We start from the raw sequence: 14,788 nt of genomic DNA on the forward strand, positions 1-14,788 counted from the left end.
TGCCTTATACCACAGAAAGCAGGGATGGACCCCAGTGGCTTCTGGCCTTCTAGACCAATGAGCTACGTGTTTGGCGGCTTGTGTAGATAGCCATGTCTGAATGTGAAAACCATATCCTGCCTCACCAATGGGATTATGTTGGATTACAACTCACATTCACCTCTCGAGCTGTAGCCAACAGGGGGCCCTGGAGGGCTCAACAAACCTGTACTGGGATCCAGGCAATCCCTTTGGAGAGGATAGGAAGTCATTGTTCTTGTAGCTTGCAGCATGGCCCTTTATATTCAGATATCCTACCTATTGATTTCTTTTCACAGATGACAGATGTCACTGGCTGCCTGAGTCAGAAGCTCAGCCCCAGAAGCAACAATGGAGCTCTTTAAACGAACTGTCCCAGCCCACCTTTTTTCTCACTCCCTTTCCTTTTAGGGCTTTACTCTCACTCCATTTATGCACGTGGATAGACAAAAGACGGCAGGTCCCTTCGGAGGAGCATGCCTCACTAAGCCTGCCTACCGGCTCAGCTCTTCTGCTACTTTATTATGTGGCAGCAGTGACAGTGCAAGACAGCTCTGGAGCAAAATCTACCTGCAGAATTTAATTAGGCAGTTCTTATGGAGCCCACTGCTGGGTGGATGGGGCTAGGAGAACTAGGACGGTGGATGGCAGATAGGAGGAGACACAGCTATCGATTTGCGGCAGTAAGAGAGAGAGAGACTTTGAAGGTAGCGGGCCTCAAATCGATGCTGAATTTTGTGTTTAATGAGACACCTGCACTCCTTTTGGCCAGTAAAAGGGCATCATAGCTCTAAATAACAGTTTCTCCATCAAATTTTTTTTTTTACTTATAAATTGCTTCTCTGTAGTTCAGCGAATAATGAGCAATCTATCCACACATCAAAACTCTATTATTAGTGCTACTGGAGCCTCAGCAAAAGTAACTTTTCTATCTGTAATTCCAAGATTTTGCAGATGCAACATCGTTTTGTCTTGACCTTGAACTGTCATGCTGTCTACATCAGTTTAGGTATTTATCAAAAAATACAAGGACATTCACTGCTTATACCTTCTCAACAAGGAATTTTCTGATTTTGATCGCTCTGTGTTTAATTTGGTTTTTTAGAGTTTGGACTGCTTCATTAAACACAAAAAGAATAGATCATTCTGAGCATTGCTTTTTTAATTATTTCTGATATTTCATACATTCATTGGTTTATTAATTCAAATCAACAGATTGATTTGGTACTGAAGTAATTGCCAGTTGTGGCCATAATTCTATATTCATTGCTTTGGTTTCCATTGCTGAATATCCATTCTTCCATATAAAAAATTAAAAAGGGTTGAATGAACCTAACCTTGCTGCTTTTTGTATTTTACCTGTGTATGATGAGGGGACATGGTTGACAGTATCTGTTTTTTTAAATTTTTTTTTAATGAAGAATATGCATCATGCTGTGATATCAATAAGGTTTTGCGTGTTGCCATCTATTAGGAAAAGCAATCCTGGGCCCTCCACGGCTCTACCAAGAGCTGCAGGAACTACAACATGATCTGTCTGTTGTGGAGGAGGTCACTCTCCTTGTAGGCACACTGCAGGGGACATATCAGGTATGTGTTGCTTCATGTTACACTTTTAATGTGTATCATACAACATATATAATGTAATAAAGGCAGACAAAAGGCAAGATCTCAGGTTTCCTTAGTCCAGCTGGATCTACAGACCAAACCACAGAGCATTTTTCACATCCCTTCACAAACCAGCATTGTTCTGTCAGGGTTTGTTTAAACGTTTCACAAATTGTTCATAAGTCAGTTATTTCAAAATATTGACTGAAAATATATGAAATATGGAATGCATTCTGTAAACTGCAGCTTACCTTACAATAGCTCCTAGATTACTGGATTCAGTTTGAAGTAAGTTTAATTAAGTTTTAATGATACAAAGATTCACATATTGTGTGAACTGTTGTGACAAGCACACTGAGCGTCACTGTATTGGAGTCAAATTCCTTGTGTGTCCAACATAATTGGCAATAAACCTGATTCTGATATCGTTCTGCTATTCATCTTAAGGAAACTGCAAAAGGATTCTAGATTTTTAAAGTGTGATCAAAGAGCAGCCTCGTGCTTCTTTAATCATCAGCCTCCCAAAGCATAAGGTCGTCCGTTGATCTCCTCATCAACATTGTGTTTCCTCTGCTACACCAGATAGAATTTGCTATGTTGCAAAAGAAACTAGCAGTGTCCTTCCTGTAACGTTCAAATCAGGACGCTTGCCAGCAGTCTACCACTAACACATTTCCAGAACCATATGCTTTATAACACAGCCAGGGAGGTAGGCTCCCACAGCCACCACAGAGCCTCTCAGGCTAATGGTGGCACCTTTGCCTCTCTGCACGTAATGAGCACAACATCCTCAGGAGGAGTGATATTGGCTTGGCACTATGGAAATTACTGTTTTCACTTCCCATCCAGCCATAATATTGTCCACTGAATGAACAGACAAAACACTTCTGCAGAGCTCATTGACTTCAGTAAATTGATTTGATCCTATTAGAATTGAGGGACTGCTGTTTTTACTGTCAAATGAATGTCGGTGTTAAGGTGAATTTAGTGTCGCATTTAAAGGGGATAAAAAAGCCACAACAAGAAAGCTAAATGAATAAACAAGAAGTACTGATATTTTACGTTAGTTGATGTATGATTATACAGTAATACACAGTGGATATACAGTAATACACATGTGTCTGCCAGATGACCTATTGTTTGACACAGCTGAGAGACAAGTTTTAACTGTGTGTGTATTCCCGCCAAAGAACCTGAACACCACTGTGGCCCAGGACTGGTGTCTAGCTCTGCAGAGGCTTATTCGCATCAAAGAAGAACAGATCCAGAGTGCTAACAAATGTCGTTTACGCCTGCAGGTGCCCGGCAGGCCAGACAAGTGAGTAGTACCTCACATACAGATGTGGCTCTAAGTCAGATGTGCTGTGTATGTTTGAGAATATATTTGTTTTATGTTTGAGAACATGAATATTTTAATGCCCACACAAACAACGATGGTAATAATTAGGGACTGTGACATTCTGCATCGACAGTCATCTTAGTGCTGATGCACTAAACTTCTGCTCAACAGAATCTAATGCATGCTGCTGACTTATTTCATTTTTTTTTTTTTCTTTTGTAATTTTTCTTTTTTTTATGTGACAGTTTGCATATTGTCAGGGTGGACAAAATGAGAGTAGCACAAAATATATGAATAAAGAGATGGATGACCAAATTCCGTAGTGGCTTCAGAAAGTATTCACACCAAGTCATATTGTGCACATTTTGTATATTTAGTTTTAAGTGGAAAAAAAATGACTATGAATCTCCTCTCAGTAGCACATAAGGACAAACTGACCTTTTTAGAAATGTTTGTCAATGTGAAAATTCAGCTTTTGACTTCACACATTTGCAGTATTGAAAAATATGTTTCCCCTTGTCACTCTTTCTGCAGTTAATGGGTATAAAAGGCAATTTAAAAATTTCTAACACACATTATTGTACAGAAAATAAAGAGGTCTGTATTGTATCTGAACGTAGCTCATTGGGCCAACAGGCCACACCGATCTTTAGTAAATTTAGCAGAGAACTATTTATTTTGTTGTGAGTGGATAATTACCTGAGTCAGATAATTCATTTCCTGCAGTACTGGATGGATAAAATAAAAATAAAACGCCTCCCCAAAATGTATCTTTTGCTGGATTTAACTGAGGCTTTTTTTTTTTTTGCTTCAGTTTTTTTACAAACATTGGGCCGTAGGATAGTGCATAACTTTACTGAATTGCTCAGCAAACAGCCACATGTGTAATGTGTTTTGTATCTGTGTTCTGAAAACCAAGATATTTGTCTTAGGTTCTTCTACACAATAGTGTTGCAATTGATCTCCTGACTGCAGGATAACACATTATAAATTAAATACACCTTTAGTTTTTATATTACTTTTGAAAAATGAATACAGAAAGGGTCAACTGTCTTAAGTTAAAAACCTAAAGGGACAGTTAGAGGGAAAATTCCTCTATTTCCTAATAGTAACCAGTTGTTGATTTTATTATTATTTAGGTTACATAGCAAATAAGTTAAAACGTGAAAATGATCAACAAAACAAGTTGAGTTGTTTTCAGATGAACATTTATATGCAATCCATGACAGGTTAGCTTGACATACTGAAGATGTGAGAGTGGTTGTCTTAATATGTCAGAGTGGCTCCTTCTGAATGGCTGAACGCCTACTTAGAGAACAAAGATGGCAAGGAGAGAGCATATGAGTAGCTTAGAGCACTGTACAGGAACTGGGAATAGCAAATAATGGGAGATTATAATGGATCCCATTTCATTGCTTCTGGTGGGGATAGGATAAGAAAGAGGCAGGGGATGACAAAAAAGAGACAGACTATGATAGAGAAGCCAAAGCCCTGCTGAGAGAAACTAAGCAGTAGAAGGAGTGGAAGAAAGAAAGAGTGAGCGTGATGATCAACCTCCCCGATGAAAGACTTGGCTCGGTGCCGGCAGGGCAGTGGCAGTCAAAGATTGGGCCTAATGCTTCAGAGCCAGGGAGAATCTAACTGTGCCAAGCCAAGCTAAAGTGACAGCTTGAGCAGTGAAGCTGTGCAGATCAGTTTTCCCACATCTCCCAGCTTCCTCATTGGTTGTCACACCAGGCCTGCAGGGCCAATCTGCTTACTCAGATGTTTGGTCGAACCAGATGTCATGCTTACAAGTGAGTCCCCAAATTCCCCTTCAAGGGGTATCCTATTGGCTGACTTCCTGTGATAATGTCATTAGCAGCTGCATTGACAAGTGGATTTCCCACCCCTATGTATGTCCGAACTGTAGGTTTGTATTTAAAACTTAAAAAATATAAAGCAAGAACTGCAATGATGTCATACTTGAAGATGGCCACAGTTTATGGGGAGGTAAAAAGATAACAATGTCAGCTGAAAGAGAGAAGTCTCCTGTGGGGGAGAAAGGAGCCAATGCTGGTTGTGTGATAGCAATCTAATTGAGGCTGGGCCTTGGTGTCGGGTGGCTGGACCGGCAGTGAGCCTCAGGGCTGGGGTGACAGGTGGCACAGCGAGTGCCCAAACCATTCTGACACTATGCAGGGTGCAGCAGTGGCAGATTGTGGGGAAGAGCAGCGAGCAGACAGGGTCTGTGTCTCACACAAGTGCAACACACATACGTTGGTATTCCCTTGAGATCCTTCTATCTTTTGTTACCAGTCTAAGTAACAATCTGCAGGGCACAATGTTACTTGTATTTCCAGCTTCCTACTGAAGCACACAAGCAAGTATGCGACAGAAATGCACACACATGATTTGGCAGAAGCACACATACAGTACTATACACAGAGCTGAGGCTTTGCTCTCTTGGTGAGAGAGTGCGACCACAGCAGGAACCCCCTGTACTGAATTGGTCCTCTCCTGTCTGGCCGCAAGCAACTCTCTGCAGTCAGGCAGGACATCACAGCCTCCACACTGCAAACAGACAGTACGTGGAGGGAATCCTGACTGCTGCCTCAAAGCAGCACCAGCTTACGTGTGACAGCAGTTCATTAACATCCCCCTTTACTGCATCTGCTGCAGCAACCACAGGCTTAGACACATGGGCCATGCTGGTACGTTATTCACAGTTCAAATTTCATAGTTTAATCATATGTGTTTGCTGCTTCAACCCCCTGCTGCACGCGCACAGCATACATGAAGGAACAGTATTCAAAGTCTGAAGCCTCTCTTTTTCATGGAGCATTCACCTTGCAAGTAGCCTGCACTGCAAGGTGAATGGCACGGCTCACAGTGACTTAATACAGTGACTTAATTTCTTCTTCAGTCTTTTCCAAACAGACATGCACCCTTATGTCTGTTATCTCAGGCATGTGGACAGCTGAGAGAGGGGGGAATCAGTGAATCGGTACATGGCAGGATCACACTCAAAAGGCTTGTTCACCGAAATTACACAAAGAGATAATTTCCTGTTTGCCTCCAGTGGCATCTAACTGTTCACATAGTGGGCTCGGATTGCCCAAATTTGCAGATTTCGTCCTCAGATGTTTCCTTCCACTGAAGTACCATGTAGGTAAATGGAATTTCACTCAATGTGCTCACAGCAGGAACAGATGACTAAAACATTCATCAGCAACATGTGTTTCAGAATGATGCTGTCCCTGTCCCTTTGTTTTTTTTTGTGAAACCCTGACTGAACACTGTGACATTCGTGTTGCAGACTAAATCACATAGATGGACTGCAGTATTTCTTCTCAACAAAATCTCTGTTAGACAGCAAAGTGCATTTCTGAAGATGGCAGATCCTTCCTATAGCATCTGTCACAGTCTTGTACACACACCCCTACCACTGCTCCACAGTTTTCAGTCTTATTCATCTAGGGACAGCTGGCTGTTATTTTTTCTTCTTTTCTTTACAGTCCCACATGTAGACAGAGTCACACACGGGAGCAACCGGAATAAAAAGAATACAACAGTCCTCTACATTCAGCCAGTTATCAGATAATTTCAGCCAGTGATCAGAAGCAGTGGGACTGGAGCTGAAAGGCACCTGCAGCATGTTTTCTTTGGTCAGTTTCAGTCCTCTGTAGCTTGTTAATTAAGAAGGTATTTATCTAATCTTTACATTATACATGCTATAGTACATTCTTCATATTTGTAGTAATGATATATGACTTTTTACCCAATATGAATCCCAACACTGATTGGACTGCACCACAAGAGTGTTTAGGATATGGAAATCTAAACAAGAATTCAGACTGACTGCCATTTTTTTTTTTTTTTTTTACTATTTGTGAACATTTGTGTCCCAAACAGCCAGTACAGTGACTGTAGTAGTCATTAACTGTAGCAGTGAGTTTATGGGAATGCTCAGACTTCACTAATTGACATCCTACCAGGAACTCAAGAGCTTGTTATATTCTGGTTCATTTAGTGCTGCCTACAGAGAATCCTGTGTTTGTTTGGTGCCGACTGTAGGAGATTGTATACAGTCGCGTCCTTGCTATAAAACACCTCATAAAACACTTGAGGTCTGAATCTGCTTTAACACAGTCTCTAAATCTATATTTTTCTGTGACTGGTCAATTCCATCCAGCACTAGATCAACAATCTTGTAGCGATGCTGAGCTGTCTCCTTTTATTCATTTCTATATTTGCAGAGCAGCCTTTCTCTGTTTGTTTCTCTGGAGAGTGGAGGTGAACTGAAGGAAGGGTGCATGACAAGCTGCCACTCAGCAGTCACTCCTACATCTGTCCCGTCCTTGTGCATTAGTGTCACACGTGTGCTTCGGCACTGACCTGCTCCCATAAATCAGCCCAGCCGGCTTCTTGCTTCGCTCGCACACCCCGTTCTTCTCTTCCCTCTCCCTTTCCTCCCTTTTTGACTCCTCTTGCCTCTCAGCACTCCTCATCTTCCCTCTGCCAGCATGCCTGAGTCTAGTTTACCATTCTAGTAGTGCACCACACCTGCACTGCGGCTGTCAATCAGTGGGCAGGAGGGAGGAATCACAGACTGCGCTCAGTTTAGCATGTTTGAGGCCATGTGGGCATAAAGTGTTGTCTAAGGAATTCAACCAGTGTGTAGTTGTATTCTTGTCACACCCTGTCTCCCCTTCTGTCTAAGGCAAATTGCCTCTGCTATATTTAAGCAGCGAATGGTTTGAATTACACCTCTTTGTGAAAGCTCCACTTTCTCAACATGTCAAGGAAGTTTGAGATCTTACTTACTTTATTCTGATCCTGTCTTCAATCTTTCTCTCCCTCTCTACCATGTGTATGCGTCTGAACCATTTTCTTCTTTTCTCCATAAAATGAAAAGGAATTTGCAGCGGGCAGTGGCAGATATGACAGAAGCAGAATTTCAGGCTGCACACTGTTCTCCACACAGTTACCTTCTAATGATGTCTGAAGGGGAAATTGTCTTCCTTATGTGTGTCTGAGACCACCCCCTTTCCCCCCCCGCCAAACCTGCACTCTGTTTTCATGTGTGTTCTTTCTCGTTTTCTTTCATCGCTTCAGAATCACTGTGTTGTGCAGGTGACTCAGACAGGGCCATTATTTTGCAGGTCTGCTTAGTGCTTTAAAAAGGCATCTCATCCTTGGCCTAACCGCTTATTTGTAGTTGCAATAATGTTTGATCAATCCAGACAACAGAGCACCCCTGTCAATGGATCGACGCTTCCTGAGTTATTGCTAACTCAAGGCTGATGCTGATAGTCTAAAGTTAGACTGCTCAACATTAAGACATTAAGACATTTTATTTTAGTTGGAAGGAGAGGGAGTCAAATTTAAACATTAACAAGCTTGAGTCCATTTAGCTTTCTCTGGTCTGAGAGCCTGATTTTGCTATTGACTATCAGCTGGTAAACCTTGCCTAAATCACTCACATAAGACAATGCCCATGGTCGTGTTCTGGCTATCACCTACTTTTTGGAGGTAAGAAGAAGGACGTGGTCTGTCACTGGGGTTATGACTGGAGCTCTTTGAGGACTAACTAAGCATCCAAAAACATTCTTTGCATAGGTTATAGCAGCCTAAAGCAGGCTATGTCACTCTGCTACCTGCTCAGTGCTAGGCAAATCCCACTTATAAATAAAAATTGTCACCTGACTGCTTAAGATTAGGCAAATAAGAAGCATCAGGCAACAAAAACCGGTCGAGGCAGATGGCCGCCCAAACTGAGCCCGGTTCTGCTGGAGGTTTTTTTCTTCCATTAAAGGGAGTTTTTTCCTCTCCACTGTCGCCAAGTGCTTGCTCATAAGGGAATTGTTGGGTTTTTAGTTTTAGTTTTTGTAAAGTGCCTTGAGATGATTTGTATTGTGATTTGGCGCTATACAAATAAAATTGAATTGAATTGAATTGAATTGAAAAACAATGTCCACCACAGGTTGGCTTGTAGCCAAGTCCTGTCAGCAATTTGTAACTCCTTCAACTCATGAAGAGAGGCTGACCTGAGGGAATAAAGAGACAAAACAGCTGGTGGCCTGATGTCGAATGAAAGCGTTAATGTTTAGAAGAAGCCTACTGAGAAACTGAAGTCCCTTGTCTCCAATTTGATAGAAATCTCATTGAAAGTATGTTTATATAATAATTAGTTTAACCTGTGCCACCTCGCACTGAAGCCTTTAAATAAAACTTGAAATAACACCTTAGAAAATGTAGGGACATTTGGGTCACACATCTGTTCTTGTGATTCAGCATTTCAATAGAAGCAGATTAAAATTCATTTTATTTTTCAAACTGTATTACAGTCTCTGCTGGCTTATATAAAATAAAAGCCAGCAGTTTACTTCCCAAATGGAAGAGAACGTTGTGTGTATTTTTGTTAGGCACAGACACATTGTCAAGGTTACAAGTATTGTTCTCAATTGTTTCACACTATCACCTGCAATCTTGTTTTGATTTTAGCTTGTTGTCAGAACAAATTCATGTTTGATTTTTGTCTGACTTTTTTTTGGTGTAAATTTTCTGTGCCTACTCAGATTATACATGGCTACAACAAAGAAATATCCATAAATATATAGCCACCGACAACATATTTACCACTTGTCAAGAGTACTAAAATTACCATAAAGGAACAGAGGCAAAATGCAAATTCCAGCATTGAGATGTGTGATCTGGCATGTTATGAGGCCTTAAGCAAGCTATAATCTATATTCTAATATTTATACTATTTATCATTTGTGTTGAAGAGGAAGACAGGACATTTTTCAACCCTGTTAAACACTGAATTATGGGCCTGTTATGGAAATATATGCATAGATTAGTCAGTGTACGGCATGAGGCACTTCTGTCTTCTAAGCAAATTTGGGAAATGATCTGTTTTATTTAATTTTTAGTTTTGAACACACTCATTAATCCATAAGCACTAATCACTAAGTTTCGATTTATTTTTCAGAAGATTGTATGTAAGAAGTTTCTTGAATATCAAATGCTAACCCCCTGCAGAGTTGAAAGGTGCCTGTGAAAAGTTTGCAGCCTTGCACCGTTGCAGACGATGGCAGGTGTAGTTCACTTGAATTCATGAAACTAAGATTCATTTTCAAGGCGAACGTCTCCTACCACGCCTGCAGTATTTGACATTTCTCCACTGTATTTTTGGTGTTCGTGCTTTCATCTCCTTTAGTTGTCCAGGTAAAAGGCTTCTTCATATTATATCTTTTCAGAGACCAAGACGAGACTACCTATAACAAACAGCATCAGTTTGTCCATGTCCAGTTTAGACTGATATATTAGTTCCTGTACTTATGTAGGTTCTGATATATTCATATATTCATTATATATTATGTTTTCACAAAAGTTCTGTCACTGGCATGAACATATTTTTATATGAACAGGTCTAAGTAGCCTGAAAGAGATGTCTTAATATTTATAAAATATATATACTACAGTAGCCTACAAAGAACTCTGGTGAGGACATCACTTTTTAAATGCAGATGTATTCTCAACACACGATGTTTTAAACCATTACTGTCATGATATGCTCCTAATGTCACACTCCCATTAAGGCTGCTTTCTCCCCTCTCTTTTTCTTTCTTTTTGTGATTTTCATGGGCACACACACATGAGATTTGGTCTCGTACTGTGTCTGAGTTCAAAATGGCACCAAAAAGCCCTCACTGAACAGATCCTATACTGGTCCTGCCTGTTCCCAGCGGAGCGCACAGTGGCTTTTTGAGCGGAGTCCACCTAGAAGCGATTTAGTGTGATCAGGCTGTGTGATCTTCACAACCAGCCCTGAATGTTGACTAGCTGAATCTCTCAAAAACAACCTGCTTTTCAGACAGAAAAAAAAAAAATCACTGTATTAAGTCTCATGAAATGAGAGAAAGGTATTTACCTTGTTGGTGCCCTGATTCTCAGACTCTATTGTTATGTGCTATGTTTTTATCTAGCACATCTTGAGTATTTTCCATTCATGCACTTCTGCTAATATTTATGACAATGCTCCACTTCTCTTTTGAGAATTAAAGCCCATAAATTCAACCCGATTCTGATCAGTTAAAAGGCTCAATAAGTTTGACGTGAATTAAAACTCATGGTTCACAGTTACTGTCAGTGTCCATTTGGCCTCTAACTCTTACACCAAGATTAGGCAACTTTCCTCAGTCCCTATGGAGCTACAGAAGGTTTCATTCAGTATTTTTCCAAATATCAGGAGTATTTCCCAAGACCTGTAATCAGATCTTTAGAATTCAAACATTTCCCTTTTAATGCACTCTGGTAAAGGGATTTGTATACTTGAATACATATAGTATACTTCATACAGTACATGTATGAAGTATACTTAATACACACATACAGTATACTGAAAAGTAACACTGTCTCCTACAATGAATTTGCAAAAGCAGGAATGTTTTGAAGGCAGTGTAATCTCAGTCAGAGTTTGTTTTCTGCTCACATAATAAATCCAGTATCCACAAACCACAGCGTTATTAAAGCTCTATATCGTTATATCTGGGCAGTTGCAGCACTTGGTTGAGGTTAGAAAGAAAAGTCCACACTGGCTTGAATCATGACACACAATGTAATTAGGAACTGTAACCCAAAACCACAATCTTCCCTTTATCGTGGTCAAAGGGACGTGTCTTGCCTTAAATTATTCACAGATGAAATGTGAATCAATGTAATCAAATTCCTGTGGCTACCATCCACCTTGATCACCTTCCTGTATTTCTGGTGTGGTAGAGAAATGTAGCACATCATTAAAAAAGTCTTATGAACATAATATATAAAGGTAATTTCTAGTAGATGGGGTTGCAGAAGGACATATAGCAGCATAATCACACAAGCACACCTGCTAAAAATACTGTGTTTCTGCAGTTATTTTTCCTGGTAGACATAATGCATTTCGGTTCACCTATCCTGTCATTAAACAACTACACCCGCATCGACCTGCACTTGTAAACCTTGTATTTTGGTGTCAAAAAGCAGAATCACAACTCCTGCGCATCAACATCATAGACTGTCTGACTTAATCAAATGATGACATGAAGACGTAAGACTAAACCAGCAATAATGTTGATATCTTGTGCTGTTCACTGAAGTGACAGATGTGTTAAGAATTGTGCTTAGGTCTGAGGCTGAGTCTGTGTGTTTGTGTGTGCATGTGTGTTTTCCTGCAGGTCTGGGCGTCCTGTCAGTTTCATGGTGGTCTTCAACACTCCCAGCCCTCTTAGTAAGATCTCCTGGGTCAACCGTCTGCACTTGGCCAAGATTGCACTGCGTAAGCACACACACACACACACACGCACACACACACACACACACACACACACACACACACACACACACAGGCATACACACATAGAAAGGATTACTGTGTCATTTCTCTTTAAACAGGATGATGCAAGGCAATGAAATGCAATAACAATGTTTTAAGTCAGAGGCTCAGACACATCACCAGTGTTTGTTTCACTCCCTGTTGGCTAAATGCACAACTGGTGTTGCAACTTATATAATCAGAGAATCACAGAGGCTCTCAACTGGGTCATCTGTAGTTTATGTGCTGAGGAAAGAATCAAACTGTTTATTTGATGATAAATTAATGAACTCTGTACTAATATTCCATGTATATGTATTGCAAACAACTATGACTAATCATTCAGGAAAGACTTCTATATTTAGATTTTATTTTTAAATTTTGTACTACAGATCATTTGTAGGTCTCCCTTTTTTATTTTGTTAATATCTCCTTGACTGTAGAGACTCAGTAGTGGTCAGCATCCGTGATGGGCAACAACAGCCCGACCCTGCCCAGCAGGGAGCAGCACAGTTCTTTTTTTTAATCCGCCTAACCTCTTTTCTCCAACCCTTGCCATGCTCTGCCTAGACCCAGGCCTATTATGTAGTCTGACCATGTTGTAGTACAGGAGGTCTTCCTCTTTGGAGTTTGTCAATGCATGTTGTCATCCAGTGGCAAAATCAGAGATGGGACCACCGAGGACATTAATCTGCTTATTTGGCCATGATGGCACGCAAATTCAACCCACTCACAACAACAGTCCCCTTTTTTTATCCTTTCCTGCTCCCTGTGTCGCCTTCAGCACTCTTCCTTGTCATACACACTTTATTCTGGCTTTGTTGTACATGGCGTATGTCTCTGTGAACTGCATGTGTGTGTGTGTGTAGCTTCAGTTGTATTATGGCTGCTTATATGCCAGAGGCTGTTGCTGTGAGCATCAACAAAACACATTCAAGGTTTCCAAGGAAGTTTTTGGAGAAAGATTAAAGGACTCTCAATTAAATGTTTGGCTCTTATAAGTGAGCACAGATATATTTGTCTATCCTGGTAAAAGCAAAGATAAAGAATTTGTCCTGAGATTTGGCTTTCCCTCTATCTTAAGGTTCTTCATTCTTGCACATTACAATAAAAAACAGAACACGCTGCCGTGCTCCTGGCCTACCTTCCACAGCAGGGGTATAGAGGTGCATGAAGCTTCAAACTCTCTAGTAGAGCTTGCTGTACAGTATACGGTGTGTGTCAGAGTGGCATCAGAAACATCAGGCAGTGCAGAGGATGCTGTAGCTGCAGTGAGGCACAGCATCCTCAGCCTTTGCTTGTTGCTCACACCTCATATCAGTAACACAGCGGGCGTGCTAATGAGGACAGTGGTGTAGTTATAGCATGCAACACGCCTCCCCTGTGGCTGCTGTGTGGACATTTGTGATAGTCAAAGCAAAATCATGCAAGTTATCCAGAGCTGTCAAATAGACGAGGAGCTCTGTTCTGTAGTGTATACTGGTCAATATCAAGTCTGATTTGAGTTGAAGAAAATGAACAGAGTAATTAAACAGAAATTGTTTGGTATTCACCTGGAAAGAAACCTAATAAATGTTTATTGAATTTTCTAAGGATCTTACACCTGCAGAAAACACACCCTGAAGGCAAGGGATAAAATGCTATCTAAATCTAAATATGGCAGATAATTTCTGCTCTCATGTTGAGTGCCTCTAATATGGCACAACTGTCAGCACATCTGTCTTTGTCATGCTATGCTACTACATTATAGCCTTGAGCCCTAGTCATCAGTACCACTGTTAAGATAAACATAAAATCTTTGACTTAGAAACGTTTCAGATGAAATGATGACAGAAACAGTCCCACCAAATTCCAAAATTGATCTCAAATTTACCTTAGAGTAAGATCTATTTGCAAAGAGCAGCATTTGTAATAAAAAACAAATTAAATTAATCAATGATACTTTTTTCATGGTAAAATATAGTAATATGATTTACACTTTATAGACATAAGACTTTAAACTCCTTGGTTCTTGTTCTGCTCTACACTTGCTGTTTTTGTTACACACTATTTCCTCCCTATTTCCAAGAAGCAATAGACATAGCTCTCATCTATTATGCATTATGTAGCATATGCAGGATCTCTGCAGTTTTAAAGTTCCTGCAGTCGTAACTAACCTTAACTATACCTGCAAGCAAGTGGGCCAACTTCAAACAGCAGAGACTGAAAAAAAGCTGTACTTGTGTTGTTTGCTTTTATTTTTCAAGACAACTGTCCAAAGCACTTTCACATTTACATTTACATTCCTCTCAGATGGGTTATAAGAATTTATATACATATACATATATACATGTTTGACAGCCACACAATGTCAGTCCTCTGCATCTGTAACCCCATGTGGCCTCTCGAACAGACGTTAGTGGAAATGTTTATGATCAGCTAATAAGACAAGAAGGTTATAAACAGAAGAGCAGCTTGTTCTTCAGAATGGGTGAGCTAACATT

At 40.4% G+C, this 14,788-nt stretch overlaps 1 protein-coding gene across 5 annotated transcripts in view; it reads left to right on the forward strand.

Annotated features, from left to right (window-relative positions):
• The window catches only part of arhgef10la (Rho guanine nucleotide exchange factor (GEF) 10-like a), an 89,363-nt gene that overhangs the window by 32,403 nt on the left and 42,172 nt on the right, over positions 1-14,788 (forward strand). For all 5 annotated transcript variants that reach the window (XM_026306935.1, XM_026306936.2, XM_026306937.1 and 2 more), the window contains 3 exons: positions 1,493-1,608; positions 2,817-2,944; positions 12,169-12,269. In XM_026306935.1, coding sequence (XP_026162720.1) covers positions 1,493-1,608; positions 2,817-2,944; positions 12,169-12,269 — 345 coding nt within the window. The remainder of the gene's footprint in view (positions 1-1,492; positions 1,609-2,816; positions 2,945-12,168; positions 12,270-14,788) is intronic.

The sequence above is a fragment of the Mastacembelus armatus genome, chromosome 5, assembly GCF_900324485.2.
Source record: "Mastacembelus armatus chromosome 5, fMasArm1.2, whole genome shotgun sequence".
Classification (NCBI taxonomy): domain Eukaryota; kingdom Metazoa; phylum Chordata; class Actinopteri; order Synbranchiformes; family Mastacembelidae; genus Mastacembelus; species Mastacembelus armatus.